At 41.8% G+C, this 13,077-nt stretch overlaps 1 protein-coding gene across 2 annotated transcripts in view; it reads right to left on the bottom strand.

Moving 5' to 3' along the window:
* LOC120514561 (catenin alpha-3-like) overlaps positions 1 to 13,077 on the bottom strand; it is a 2,459,329-nt gene that overhangs the window by 59,464 nt on the left and 2,386,788 nt on the right. For both annotated transcript variants that reach the window (XM_039735001.1, XM_039735009.1), the window contains exon 17: positions 6,353 to 6,487. In XM_039735001.1, coding sequence (XP_039590935.1) covers positions 6,353 to 6,487 — 135 coding nt within the window. The remainder of the gene's footprint in view (positions 1 to 6,352; positions 6,488 to 13,077) is intronic.

A 13,077-nucleotide genomic window follows, 5' to 3' on the forward strand; every position in this document is an offset into this window, starting at 1 on the left:
AACGGAGCATGAGGCCTGCTCTTAAATCAAATGACTGCCACATATGAAAGGGCACATAAGCCATGCCTCTTGCTACCCATTATGTCATTGCAACTAAAATGCAAAATGGCAGAGCTGGTGATGTCATCATGCCAAAAGAATACAAATAATTAATACATGAAAAAAATAAATATAAGAAAGCTAAAGTTTCACTTCAAGTAGTGTCTGGTCTTCAAAAATGATGACAATATCTGAATTATTATGAAAGCTGAAGGGGTGAATTAATTATGATCATATTATTAAACATCACAACAAACTTCCTTAAATTAGATAGATAGATAGATAGATAGATAGATAGATAGATAATTTATTAATCCAAAGGGGAATTCACGTACTCCAGCAGCAGTGTACTGATAAAGAACAATATTAACTTAAAGAGTGATAACAATGAAGGTATAACAGACATTTACCCCCCGGGTGGAATTGAAGAGTCGCATAGTATGGGGGAGGAACGATCTCCTCAGTCTGTCAGTGGAGCAGGAAAGTGACAGCAGTCTGTCGCTGAAGCTGCTCCTCTGTCTGGAGATGATCCTGTTTAGTGGATGCAGTGCAGCCTGCTCAGTGCCCGTCGCTCTGCCACGGATGTCAGACTGTCCAGCTCCATGTCTACAATAGAGCCTGCCTTCCTCACCAGTTTGTCCAGATGAGAGGCATCCCCCTTCTTTATGCTGCCTCCCCAGCACACCACCACGTAGAAGAGGGCGCACACCACAACTGTCTGATAGAACATCTGCAGCATCTTATTGCAGATGTTGAAGGACGCCAGCCTTCTAAGGAAGTATAGTCGACTCTGTCCTTTCTTGCACAGAGCATCAGTTTTGGCAGTCTAGTCCATTTTATCATCCAGCTGCACTCCCAGGTATTTATAGGTCTGCACCCTCTGCACACAGTCACCTCTGATGATCACGGGGTCCATGAGGGGCCTGGGCCTCCTAAAATCCACCACCAGCCCCTTGGTTTTGCTGGTGTTCAGTTGTAGGTGGTTTGAGTCGCACCATATAAAAAAGTCCTTGATTAGTTTCCTATACTCCTGCCCACTCGTAATGCAGCCCACGACAGCTGTGTCGTATGCAAACTTTTGCACATGGCAGGACTCCAAGTTGTATTGGAACCCATTATTTAGAACCCACCAGGGACATGCAAAATGTATATATTTGAATTCCTTTTTTGTATCAAGTGAAGGAAAAATGACATGATAAAGCAAAATCGGGCATCCATCAGTGTTATAAATGGGGCATTGAATGTTTGTGTTCTGCCAGGCCAGCAACAAGGGAAGAGAATGAGGGCCTGAGAAATGAAATGTATTCAATAAATGACCCAGAATCAAATCAAGGAAATCAGTAACACATCTGAATAAAATCACTAAACTAAAAAAAGCATTGTCAAGAACATCGAAGCAAGAATTCAAGAGCCAGAAAACTAATCACAAGAAAGCACACTAGAGTTTGTTATTATCCACAACCGTGGACATCCTTCTGTTGAAGAACATTGGCTTAAATATTGTTAGTTCTCAAAACCCTGAAAAGATAAGGAGTTGTGTTCTATCAACCCATACTCTAAATCATGGGTTCCAACACGGTGTTGCGGTCTTTTCCAAACGTGACAAAAAATATTTTTTAGAAACACGAACTACAAGAAGGAAATCATTATAAAACTGTTGTCCTTCTAAGCATTTAAAAAATAGTAAAGGCAATCAAAACATTTCCAGAGATCAGAAAAAATATTACTAAACAAGGACGAACGGACAACTTTAATAATAATAATATTAATAATTCTTTGCATTTATATAGCGCTTTTCTCACTACTCAAAGCGCTCAGCAATTGCAGGTTAAGGGCCTTGCTATACAGTAGAGCAGTTGGCAAGTGGCACTATAGCAAAACTGAATAAAACCCACCTGATTTGGGGTGCATTAACATTTGGATGACTTATTCCAAGCCAAGCAAGATTTTCTTCAAAGTACATTAGAGAAATTGAGGCATAGTTTGAACAATCGGAGGGCTCAAAACCCTGTTTTAGAAGAAGTTAAGTTATCGAGAGATTAACAGAGGGATTTGTTTTTTGTGGAGAAAATACTATAGTAGCATTTAAGGTCAGGAAATGAAGCATAAACAACTAATTCTGAAAAATTGGCTAGAAGGTCAGTAGGGAGGGTATCAAGGTTTGTGGGGTTCTTTTAATCAATGAACCCAAAGTCTTAGAGGTGTGAGTGAGTAAGAATGCTGTAAAGATGAGAAACAACATTTAAGCTGAGAAATATTCCGCTGTCTTGAATGACCCAAACCATTGACAAATTGAATGGCAAAAGTCGCACATTATGACCTTAGCAGTCAGCCAAAGAAATGCAGGATAATCTATTGCCGCTGCGAATAATGCAAACTAATTCATCTAATTTGCAGGTTTTCTGCAAAAATGTATATGAAAGGGAAAGGATGGTTGTTTTGGAAATGCTGGAGAATAATGAACAATGAAAAAGATAATGATTTGACAAAGATAAATAATGTTGATAACAAATCTTGTGGCGGCACGGTGGCGCAGTTGGTAGTGCGGCTGCCACACAGTTAGGAGACCCGGGTTCGCTTCCTGGGTCTTTGCATGTTCTTCTCATATCATGCTTGGGTTTCCTCCCATAATCCAAAGACATGCAGGTTAGGTGCATTGGCTATTCTAATTTGTCCCTAGTATGTGTGTGTGTGTGTGTGCGCATCCTGCGGTGGGCTGGCTCCCTGCCCAGGGTTTGTTTCCTGCGTTGCGCCCTGTGTTGGCTGGGATTGCCTCCAGCAGACCCATGTGACCCTATATATAGGATATAGCGGGTTGGATAATGGATGGATGGACAAATCTTGTATGTTACGTGATCGCTCCATTCACACGGAGAAGCCACATGAAAGTGTTGGTAATGTTATGTCTAATGGTCACAGGTAAAATACAGCTTTGCAATAGTTATGATTTAGGTATGTCAGAACCAGGCATTTCTTGAATTTTGCATAAACGTTGTACTCCCTTACGACACGTGAGGTAATACACAGATTTCCCCATGAATTCACGTTATGTGAATGCAAGGTGCATTCAAGAAAATCAAGCATGCACATAAAGATTATTGCATAAAGTGTGGATGAGCATGTATATGTGAATCACAAGCAATGTCACAGTGTCAATACACATGTAGTCAAGGATGCAAACTCTGTCGTAGTAGCCAGCATATTACACTGAAAATAAGTGGGATTGGATGGGTGATTAACAGTGAATTGTTACACAGGCATGCTGAGCTCTGCATTCCACGAAAATTTTAAACAGTCCCATTATACTTTTTGGTTTGGTTTGGTTTAGGTTTATTTGTCATATATAGGTTAACACAGGGTCAACATACAATAAAATGTGTATGACGAGAAAAACAAGTCATACTTTACAAGCCCATGAAGGTTCAACAAGGTAGGCAGAGACTGCCAGGGCATTAGAAAAACTGAGCCTCATAGAATAGAATATAGTGGGATCATGGAAAGAGACATGGCATGTGACTCTGCATCTGGAACAGTGGAAGACTGAATGTGACTTCAAAAGCTGGACAAGAATAGCAGTGGCTAGTTTCAGTAAATGTTACTTAATGTGACATTTCCCTTGGCCATATCAATGGAAGGTGATTCTTCTGAAAGTATGGCGGTGGATCAATGTTTGTTAAATAAATGTGCCTGTCATCAGGCTTCACTCTCATTCGTTATGTGTCTAGGTGCTGGCTACAATATTATTTTTGATTTTGCGAACTGGCACTAATTGCATGCAACTTGTTAAATACCCTGCCTATTTATTTTTTCTTCTTCTTCTATTACTTTGAATATTATTACTGTCATCATCAATGTGTTGAAGCTTAGCATTCGCATTAGGAAACTACAAAGCGTCGTCATGATTTCCAAGGAAACTTCACAATACCTTCATGAGTGCCGTTTTGCATTCTCAAACGTGAATTTCTACTCCTAGCTGGCAGTACAAGTAGGCCGCTTCATAAATACTTCTCATGTCTTACTCTGAGGAAGGACACGTTTTTTTTTTTATCTCAGTCAGACTTTTAGTGCAATCCTAGGAGAAATTCTGAGATGCTAGATAAATAAGGGTATGGATCTCCTTCTGTTGTTCACTGCAACATTTAAACCTGAGAATCACTTCTGCTACTTCTATACCACATTGTTGACTTGACGTGGTGCTAGGACAGAACTATCTCAGGTACACTGCACCTGACTGATAAAGAAAGTAATTAACAAAAAACTGTTATTGATGAAAATATCTAAATAATGCACAGAAAACAGATAAATAAACAGACAGTGATTAAAAGGACTAAAGGCAGTGATGAAAAACATAACAGCACTGACATTTTAGACACTTGGTAGCAGTTTCAGATAGACGAAGGTGGCAGAGTTTAAATACTTGGGATCAACAGTACAGGGTAATGGGGATTGTGGAAGAGAGGTGAAAAAAAAAAGTGCAGGCAGGGTGGAATGGGTGGAGAAGAGTGTCAGGAGTGATTTGTGACAGACGGGTGTCAGCAAGAGTGAAAGGGAAGGTCTACAGGACAGTGGTGAGACCAGCTTTGTTATATGGGCTGGAGATGATGGCACTGACCAGAAAGCAGGAGACAGAGATGGAGGTGGCAGAGTTAAAGATGTTAAGATGTTAAGATTTGCACTGGGTGTGACAAGGATGGACAGGATTAGAAATGAGGACATTAGAGGGTCAGCTCAGGGTGGACAGTTTGGAGACAAAGTCAGAGAGGAAAGATTGTATTGGTTTGGACAAGTGCAAAGGAGAGATGCTGAGTATATTGGGAGAAGGATGTTAAAGATAGATCTGCCAGGCAAGAGGAGAAAAGGAAGGCCTAAGAGAAGGTTTATGGATGTGGTGAGAGTGGACATGCAGTTGATCGGTGTGACACAGCAAGATGCAGAGGGCTAGAAGAGATGGAAAAAGATGATCCGCTGTGGCAACCCCTAATGGAAACAGCTGAAAGAAGAAGTTAGCAGTTTCAGATAGACGTTACCAGACGTTACATTGGAAAAAGCATAGCAATTTGAAACTGTCAAGACAATGATTTTTGCTGAAACCTCCATACTGAGAAGTCATCATATAAAAGGGAAAGAAACTCTAAAATAACAATTTCTTTGTGTTATTTGGCAGTCTTATGAGAAGAAGCAGTCTTATAATAATCCTGACTACAGTTGTTACGACTTACCTTAACAGAACATGGTACAAAAGATCCATCAACCTAGACACCAAACTAATTCTCCTACATACACTCTAAGCAGAGCTCTTGACGCTTACAAGGCTGAACACTAAAAAAGTTGGACTACGATTGCATTGACAAGTTTGACATGTGCTGCCATTGACTGGTATTACACTTAATAAATAATACCAAAATACAGCAATCAATTCTTCTACACCAGACCTTCACATATCTAGTGGCCAAATGGAACTTTCAACTATCTGGTCACATATGCTGCATGAACAATAAGTTATTAAGAAAGTGTGAAGCTCAGGACGTTCCCGGTGGTGAAAGGCTAGGCAGTATTATAGGGGGCTGCAGCATTCACAGCCAGATAACCCTTAATGGCTCTGTAATAAAGATGATGATATTTCAATTTATTTTGTAAATAAATCAAAAAATTGGGACACATAAAACTAAGACTTTGGTCAATTTCCTATTATGAATCCTGGAATTGTATTCTTGGATTTTATTCATTCTCCTACAGAAGAAAATAATTAAAAAATAAGCCATGTACAATTTAGCATTTTATGCCAATACTTCAAGTTGACATGCCTGGTCTATTAATCTCATTGTAATGCAGGATTTGCTGTGCTTAAACTTGATTTATTAGCTCTATAATGTCAGAAAGCTTTATTTATTGTTACCTCTAGCATGTATCTAAGTTGCAATACATCTTTCTTGATGAGTGAAAAATAAATTCTTGACTGCAAATTTTGAAATTTACGTAAATGTTATTTCAAGCAAACTAGTTACCATCAAGCAGACTAGTTATCAATGAGATGGAGGGTGCAATGAAAGAAATGAGTGGAAGGGACAGCCTGTCTACAACCTTTAATTTATTTCACCATTTTATTTATTGATTTTTTACTATTTAACTGTTTTTTTTTTCATTAACTGTGAGGAGGTAACATGTATGTGTAGCCCTTAGGTAAACAAAACAAATGTAGCAACATCTTTTTGGAAGTTAACATGTACTTAAAAAGCACAATTTCTGAAATTTCTTTCTGATAAATTGTAAAGCTCCTGAAATGCAAATTATTTAAAGTGAATGTCAGACTTACTGCAGATGAAAGGAGCTCTCCACCGAGGTTGTGAATTTCTGATTTCACCTGACTGCAGATTTTAAGTTGATGTGAATACAGCTTGATTTGTTGTAAATATGCTAGCAGATCTTGTTTACATGATGGATCTTGACACTAAATAAAAAAATAAGAAAAAAAAAGATTAATCTTTGCAGCCATTTTGATGAGATATAGATTAAAAATGCACAATATGATAGATAGATAAGGCACTCTATACTATGATAGATAGATAGATAGATAGATAGATAGATAAGGCACTCTATAATAGATAGATAGATAGATAGATAGATTATATACCATAGATAGATAGAGAGAGAGGTTCACCCCACGCTCTTACCTTAAAGCTTAATTAAAAGCACAGGAAATTTAATTGACTGAGGATATTTATTCATTAAGGCAAGAGAGGAGAAAACTACAAAACCTTACAGTTCTGTATCGGTCTAGTTTGAGTGGAGACAGGTATTGTATCTATTTGGAAGTTTAACGTTAGTGTTCCCCATTTCTGTCTCTTCTCAAAAGTTAGATTCGGGCCCCCTCCCTGTCTTTGTCACTCTGTCTTTGGTATTTAAGTGTGAAATGGTAAAAAAAGAGGAATAAAGCCTGCAAAATACTGTTACGTCTCAGTGTGTTTTTCTGACGTTGTTGCAACATCTGATATTGTTATGCCCCTCCAACTCTTGTTCGCACCAGTTCTGGCTCTTCTCTTGTGTCCTCTGCTGCGAAGAGATCATTCTGCTTTTATTTTAAATCGAATTGACTTCCTTTTTAAGATTCAAAAACCTCAATCATATCTTTTCTTTCTTAACCAGAAAACAAACAATATTGAGATCCAAGCCAAACCAACAGATGACTACACTTAATTGATCCCATCTGGACTTTTGTATCCAAGCATTGGTGTTAATACAATATTTTAACAGATAAAGGGAAAGTCTGAGAAATACAAAAAATTTTGTTGTTGCTACAGACACAATGAGAGCACTAACAAATCATAGTATTTCATCAAGCATAGTGTTTCACTAACAGAACTATTTTGCTTCTAATTTGGTTGGAGCAAAAATTATATAAAAAAAATGAAGACAGGACTTTTGACCAATGAAGGAGGGGAAAAAAGCATGTCTTCAGCTTAAAAGTACGGTACCATGTGAAGGAGCTTTCTGTTTGTGGAATACTTTCATTTTCCGCAGTTATTTATTTAACAATATTTTAGCAAAAAATACATGTGCCTTGCAAACTGCGAGCATGTGATTGGATGACCTGGGGCCTCATGCATAACGCTTTGCGTAGAATTCACACTATAACATGGTGTAAGGACAAAAGCAGAAATGTGCTTACACACAAAAAAATCCAGATGTATAAATCTGTGCGTTTGCCAGCTTCCATGTTCTTCCGCTCCATAAATCTCGGTCAGTGTGAAAAGCAACGCATGTGCACGCGCCTGCTGTCCCGCCCCAACTCCTCCCAGAATTATGCCTCTTTGAATATGCAAATCAATATAAATAGCCCTTAAGCTCAGCGTTCTGTGAAAATGCAATGGCAAAAGCACGGGGGGAAATAGAAGAATTTCAGCGAATACCAAGTGGAGGCAAGGAAAAACATTATTTGTTGGTTTATACAGTGGTATAACATACCGTGACATAGCATGTTGCAGAAACTCGAAAGCTCTTGTTCACAAAGTCGCCCAAAATTAAAAAGAAGTTGTCAGATATCAAAGTCGCTGTGATAAGGCAAGTTGTAGCCCACCATCTGAGTGTCATATGAAAGCATATATAAGGGTACACAGAAAAAAAATATGCACACAGTGGGAAAAAAGCATGAAATGTCAACTTTAATCTCAAAATTTCCTCTTTAATCATGTAGTTTATTTTGTCATCAAAGTAGAACATCATAAACTTCATCTTAAAATCGTTAAATTTACTAGTTTCTCAAATCCCATCGTAAGTAAAGTAGCACGTTAAATGCTTTGTTTAATATTTGATGTTCTATGTGCTGTAAGTGTGTGAATCACTACGTGCTTTCGGGCTTTCTCTTCCTCCAACAGGACACAGAATCCATTACATTTGTAATATTACAGCTCTCTGAATAATTAAAATACTGAAATGTATATGTGATATAATTTTCATGATAGGAGTTAAAGCATGTTATTAAACCTGGGAACACGGTGGCGCAGTGATTGTTCATGTCTCACGCCAGATGCCTGCTGTGTCATGCGCGACCTTCGATGAAATACTTTATTGTAGCAGTACTGTCTGTTTCAAACGTACTAACCCCCAATTCCTGTCCTTACTTTTCTTTCTCCAAATACCCAATCGCCACACAATCAGCTCTGTAATAGATGTTAAGCCATCTGTAAGCTTAGAACACAGATTCTTCAAAACTTTTAAGGAACATTGAAATATCTTCATAGCACATGTTTAATTATTCTATCCATCTATCCTTTCAGTGTCGCGCCAGCACCAGCAAGAATACAGTACATGGCAGGAACAATCGGCGAACGGAGTGCCAGCGCCTCACTAGCGCTGCAGCACCGTGTCCTCACATGTTTAATTATTAACAATATAGATTATTTAAATGAAGTTAAAGTTTTATCTGTATAATATAATAAACATATTTTGCTGCATTTCATCTTAAAAATGATATCGTCATTATCATATGTAAATACGCACTTTATAAAGTGGCTCAGGTTGTGCAATATTATAACTGTATCGCAAGTTTACAGTGAGGTAATTGTACTTATAAGTACAAATAGTTCTACAAAGAGCACTTGATGGACTGATTGAGTGTGTTTATAGTTCTTGGAATGAAACTGTTTCCGAACCACAAGGTCTGTACAGGAAAGGCTCTGAAGCATTTGCCGTATGAGAGCAGTTCAATAGAAAACATGGCTGAGGCAGCGTGTGCTTGATGCTGTATACCGATAATTCTCTTTCCAGTCAGATGCCGTACAGCTGTGATTCCCCACTCAGATACAGTGATATAAGTGTAGTGAGAGAAGGAAAAAGATGATCCACTGTGGCAACCCCTAACGGGAGCAGCTGAAAGAAGAAGAAGAAGGTGCAGTGAGAACAACAACGCTAAAGCAGCTATAGTATTTAGATAGATAGATAGATAGATAGATACTTTATTAATCCCAAGGGGAAATTCACATACTCCAGCAGCAGCATACTGATAAAAAAAACAATATTAAATTAAAGAGTGATAAAAAGGCAGGTAAAACATACAATAACTCTATATAATGTTAACGTTTACTCCCCCGGGTGGAATTGAAGAGTCACATAGTGTGGGGGAGGAACGATCTCCTCACTCTATCAGTGGACAAGGACAGTGACAGCAGTCTGTTGCTGAAGCAGCTCCTCCGTCTGCAGATGATACTGTTCAGTGGATTCTCCATGATTGACAGGAGCCTGCTCAGCGCCCGTCGCTCTGCCACGGATGTCAAACTGTCTAGCTTCATGCCTACGATAGAGCCTGCCTTCCTCACCAGTTTGTCCAGGCGTGAGGCGTCCTTCTTCTTTATGCTGCCTCCCCAGCACACCACCGCTTTGTGGTCTGAAACATGAAGGTACCCCTTATGAGAAGGACAAGGAGTCATAGTGGACTCATCACTCTCTACATCCAGACAATGTACAAAACTGATCAAGATAGCTAAAAGGATGTGGTTATATATCGAGATGTTTGGAGTACAAGTCAAAGAAGGTTATGCTTAAGTAGTATGATACACTAGTTACGCCACACCTGTAGTAATTTGTTCAGTTCTGGTCTCCATATTACAAAAAAGACATAGCAGCTCTAGAGAAAGCCCAAAGGAGAACAACTAGGCTGATTATGGAACTAAAAGGTATGAACTATTAGAAGAGACTGAAGGAGTTGAACCTTTCTAATGTAAGCAAAAGGAGACTGAAATGTTTAAAATTATTAAAGGAATTACTATTGTGGAACACAGCCTGGACACAGACAGGCAGACATCTTTTAAGCACCACAACACGTTTATTTTCAACACTAATATTTACAAGGTGAAACACACAACCCCAAAACTCTCCCAAAGTCCAGGCTTCAACAATGCCTTTTCCTTCTTCAGGCCACCTCCTTTCCTCTCCTCCCGAGATCCGTATTTCTCCACTCCCGACTCAAGCCCTCAAATGGAGGGAGGTGGTCCCTTTTATACACACCCGGATGTGCTCCAGGTGCCTCCTGATTAGCTTTCCCCAGCACTCTCAAGTGTGGCAGAAGTACTGGCTATGCACCCGGAAGCACTCCATGGTCTTCTTCCCTCCGGCACTTCCGGGTGTGGTGGAAGTGCTGAGGGCCAGGGCTTCTCAGGCTTTAGGGTGACCACGGGCCCCTATAGGGTTGAGCTTCTAAGCTCTGTTCCTGTGGACCCCAAAGATATCTGGGCAGTCGCCCCCTCGTAGTCTGGAGGAGGTGTATGCCCTTCTCCGGTTCTCCTGAGTGTCCAGGCTTAATACCACCCCCAGCCACTCGCCACACTATAAAAATAAATTCTGACACAAGAACACAGGGACATGTTTGGAAACCTGTTAAGTGTAACTTTTACATAAATGTTAGAAAGTTTTTCATCACACAAAGAACTACAGACACATGGAATAAATTACCAAGTGGTTTGTGCGATGGAAAGCAGATTTTTAGTGATCTTTAAATCTTGACTTGATGTTATTTTGAACAATGTAGATAAATAGGACAGACAAGCATGTTGGGCTGAATGGCCTATTCAAGTCACAATTTTTCTAATTTGATAATGTTATTTGGCAAAAGCAAATAACCAAATCTGTGGTGGTTGTATCTAATCTGAGATTGTATTTTTGGGTCATCTGAGACATAGATCTGATGGGTAGCAGGTAGAAACATAGTTATGTATTAACTTCCTCCTGTTGAGAATCTGTTTCATATTTTGGTACGTGAAGTGAACAGCTGCTTAGTTGTGTAAAGTGTGTCTGTTATTTGCCCCTCCTTGAACCGTCACCTTATCGTGGTGTAGGGGTTTGCATGTCCCAATGATCCTAGGAGCTATGTTGTCCGGGGCTTTATGCCTGGTAGAACCACCAAGGCAAACTGGTCCTAGGTGAGGGATGAGACAAAGAACGGTTCCAAACCTTCAATGAAGAATAAAAACTGTGGGCGACGTTTTCCCTTGCCCGGACGCGGGTCACCGGGGCCCCCCTCTGGAGCCAGGCCTGGAGGTGGGGCTCGATGGCGGCGCCTGGTGGCGGGCCTGCACCCATGGGGCTCGGCCGGGCACAGCCCGAAGAGGTTAGGGTTAGAGGTGGGTCCTCCTTCTCATGGGCTCACCACCTATGGGAGGGGCCAAGGAGGTCGGGTGCAGTGTGAGTTGGGTGGTGGCGGGCGGGACCTTGGCGGTCTGATCCTCGGCTACAGAAACTGGCTCTTGGGACGTGGAATGTCACCTCTCTGAAGGGAAGGAGCCTGAGCTAGTGCTTGCGAGTTGAGAGGTTCCGGCTAGATATAGTCGGACTCACCTCGACACACAGCTTGGACTCTGGAACCAATCTCCTTGAGAGGGGCTGGACTCTCTACCACTCTGGAGTTGCCCCGGTGAGAGGCGCCGAGCAGGTGTGGGCATACTTATTGCCCCGACTTGGAGCCTGTGCATTGGGGTTTACCCGGTGGGCGAGAGGGTGGCCTCCCTCCGCTTCGGGTGGGGAAGGGTCCTGACTGTTGTTTGTGCGTATCGCCCGAACAGCAGTTTGGAGTATCCACCCTTTTTGGAGTCTCTGGAGGTGGGATTCCCTCGTTTTGCTGGGAGACTTCAATGCTCACGTGGGCAATGACAGTAAGACCTGGAAGGGCGTGATTGGGAGGAATGGCCCCCCCGATCTGAACCCGAGCGGTGTTTTGTTATTGGACTTCTGTGCTGCCACGGATTGTCCATAACGAACACCATGTTCAAGCATAAGGGTGTTCATATGTGCACTTGGCACCAGGACACCCTAGGCCTCAGGTCGATGATCGACTTTGTGGTGTGTCGCCGGACTTGCGGCCATATGTCTTGGACACTCGGGTGAAGAGAGGGCGAGCTGTCAACTGATCACCACCTGGTGGTGAGTTGGCTTCGATGGTGGGGAAGATGCCGGTCAGACCTGGTAGGCCCAAACGTGTTGTGAGGGTCTGCTGGGAACGGCTGGCAGAGTCCCCTGTCAGAAGTAGCTTCAACTCCCACCTTCGGCAGAACTTCACCACGTCCCGAGGGAGGTGGGGACATTGAGTCGAATGGGCCATGTTCCGTGCCTCTATTGTTGAGGGGCTGACCGGAGCTGTGGCCGTAAGGTGGTCGGTGCCTGTGGCGGCAATCCCAACCCGTTGGTGGACACCGGCGGTGAGGGATGCCGTCAAGCTGAAGAAGGAGTCCTATAGGACCTTGTTGTCCTGTGGGTCTCTGGAGGCAGCTGATAGGTACCGGCAGGCCAAGCGGAACGGCTTCGGTTGTTGCTGAGGCAAAACTTCGGGCATGGGAGGAGTTTGAGAGGCCATGGAGAACGACTTTGGACGGCTTCGAGGAGATTCTGGTCCACCGTCCGGCGTCTCAGGAGGGGGAAGCAGTGCAGTGTCAACACTGTATATGGTGGGGATGGTGTGCTGCTGACCTCGACTCGGGGTTGTGGGTCGGTGGGGAGTACTTGAAGACCTCCTCAATCCCACTAACATGCCTTCCAATGAGGAAGCAGAGCCTG

This window comes from Polypterus senegalus, chromosome 1 (assembly GCF_016835505.1).
Source record: "Polypterus senegalus isolate Bchr_013 chromosome 1, ASM1683550v1, whole genome shotgun sequence".
Lineage (NCBI taxonomy): Eukaryota > Metazoa > Chordata > Cladistia > Polypteriformes > Polypteridae > Polypterus > Polypterus senegalus.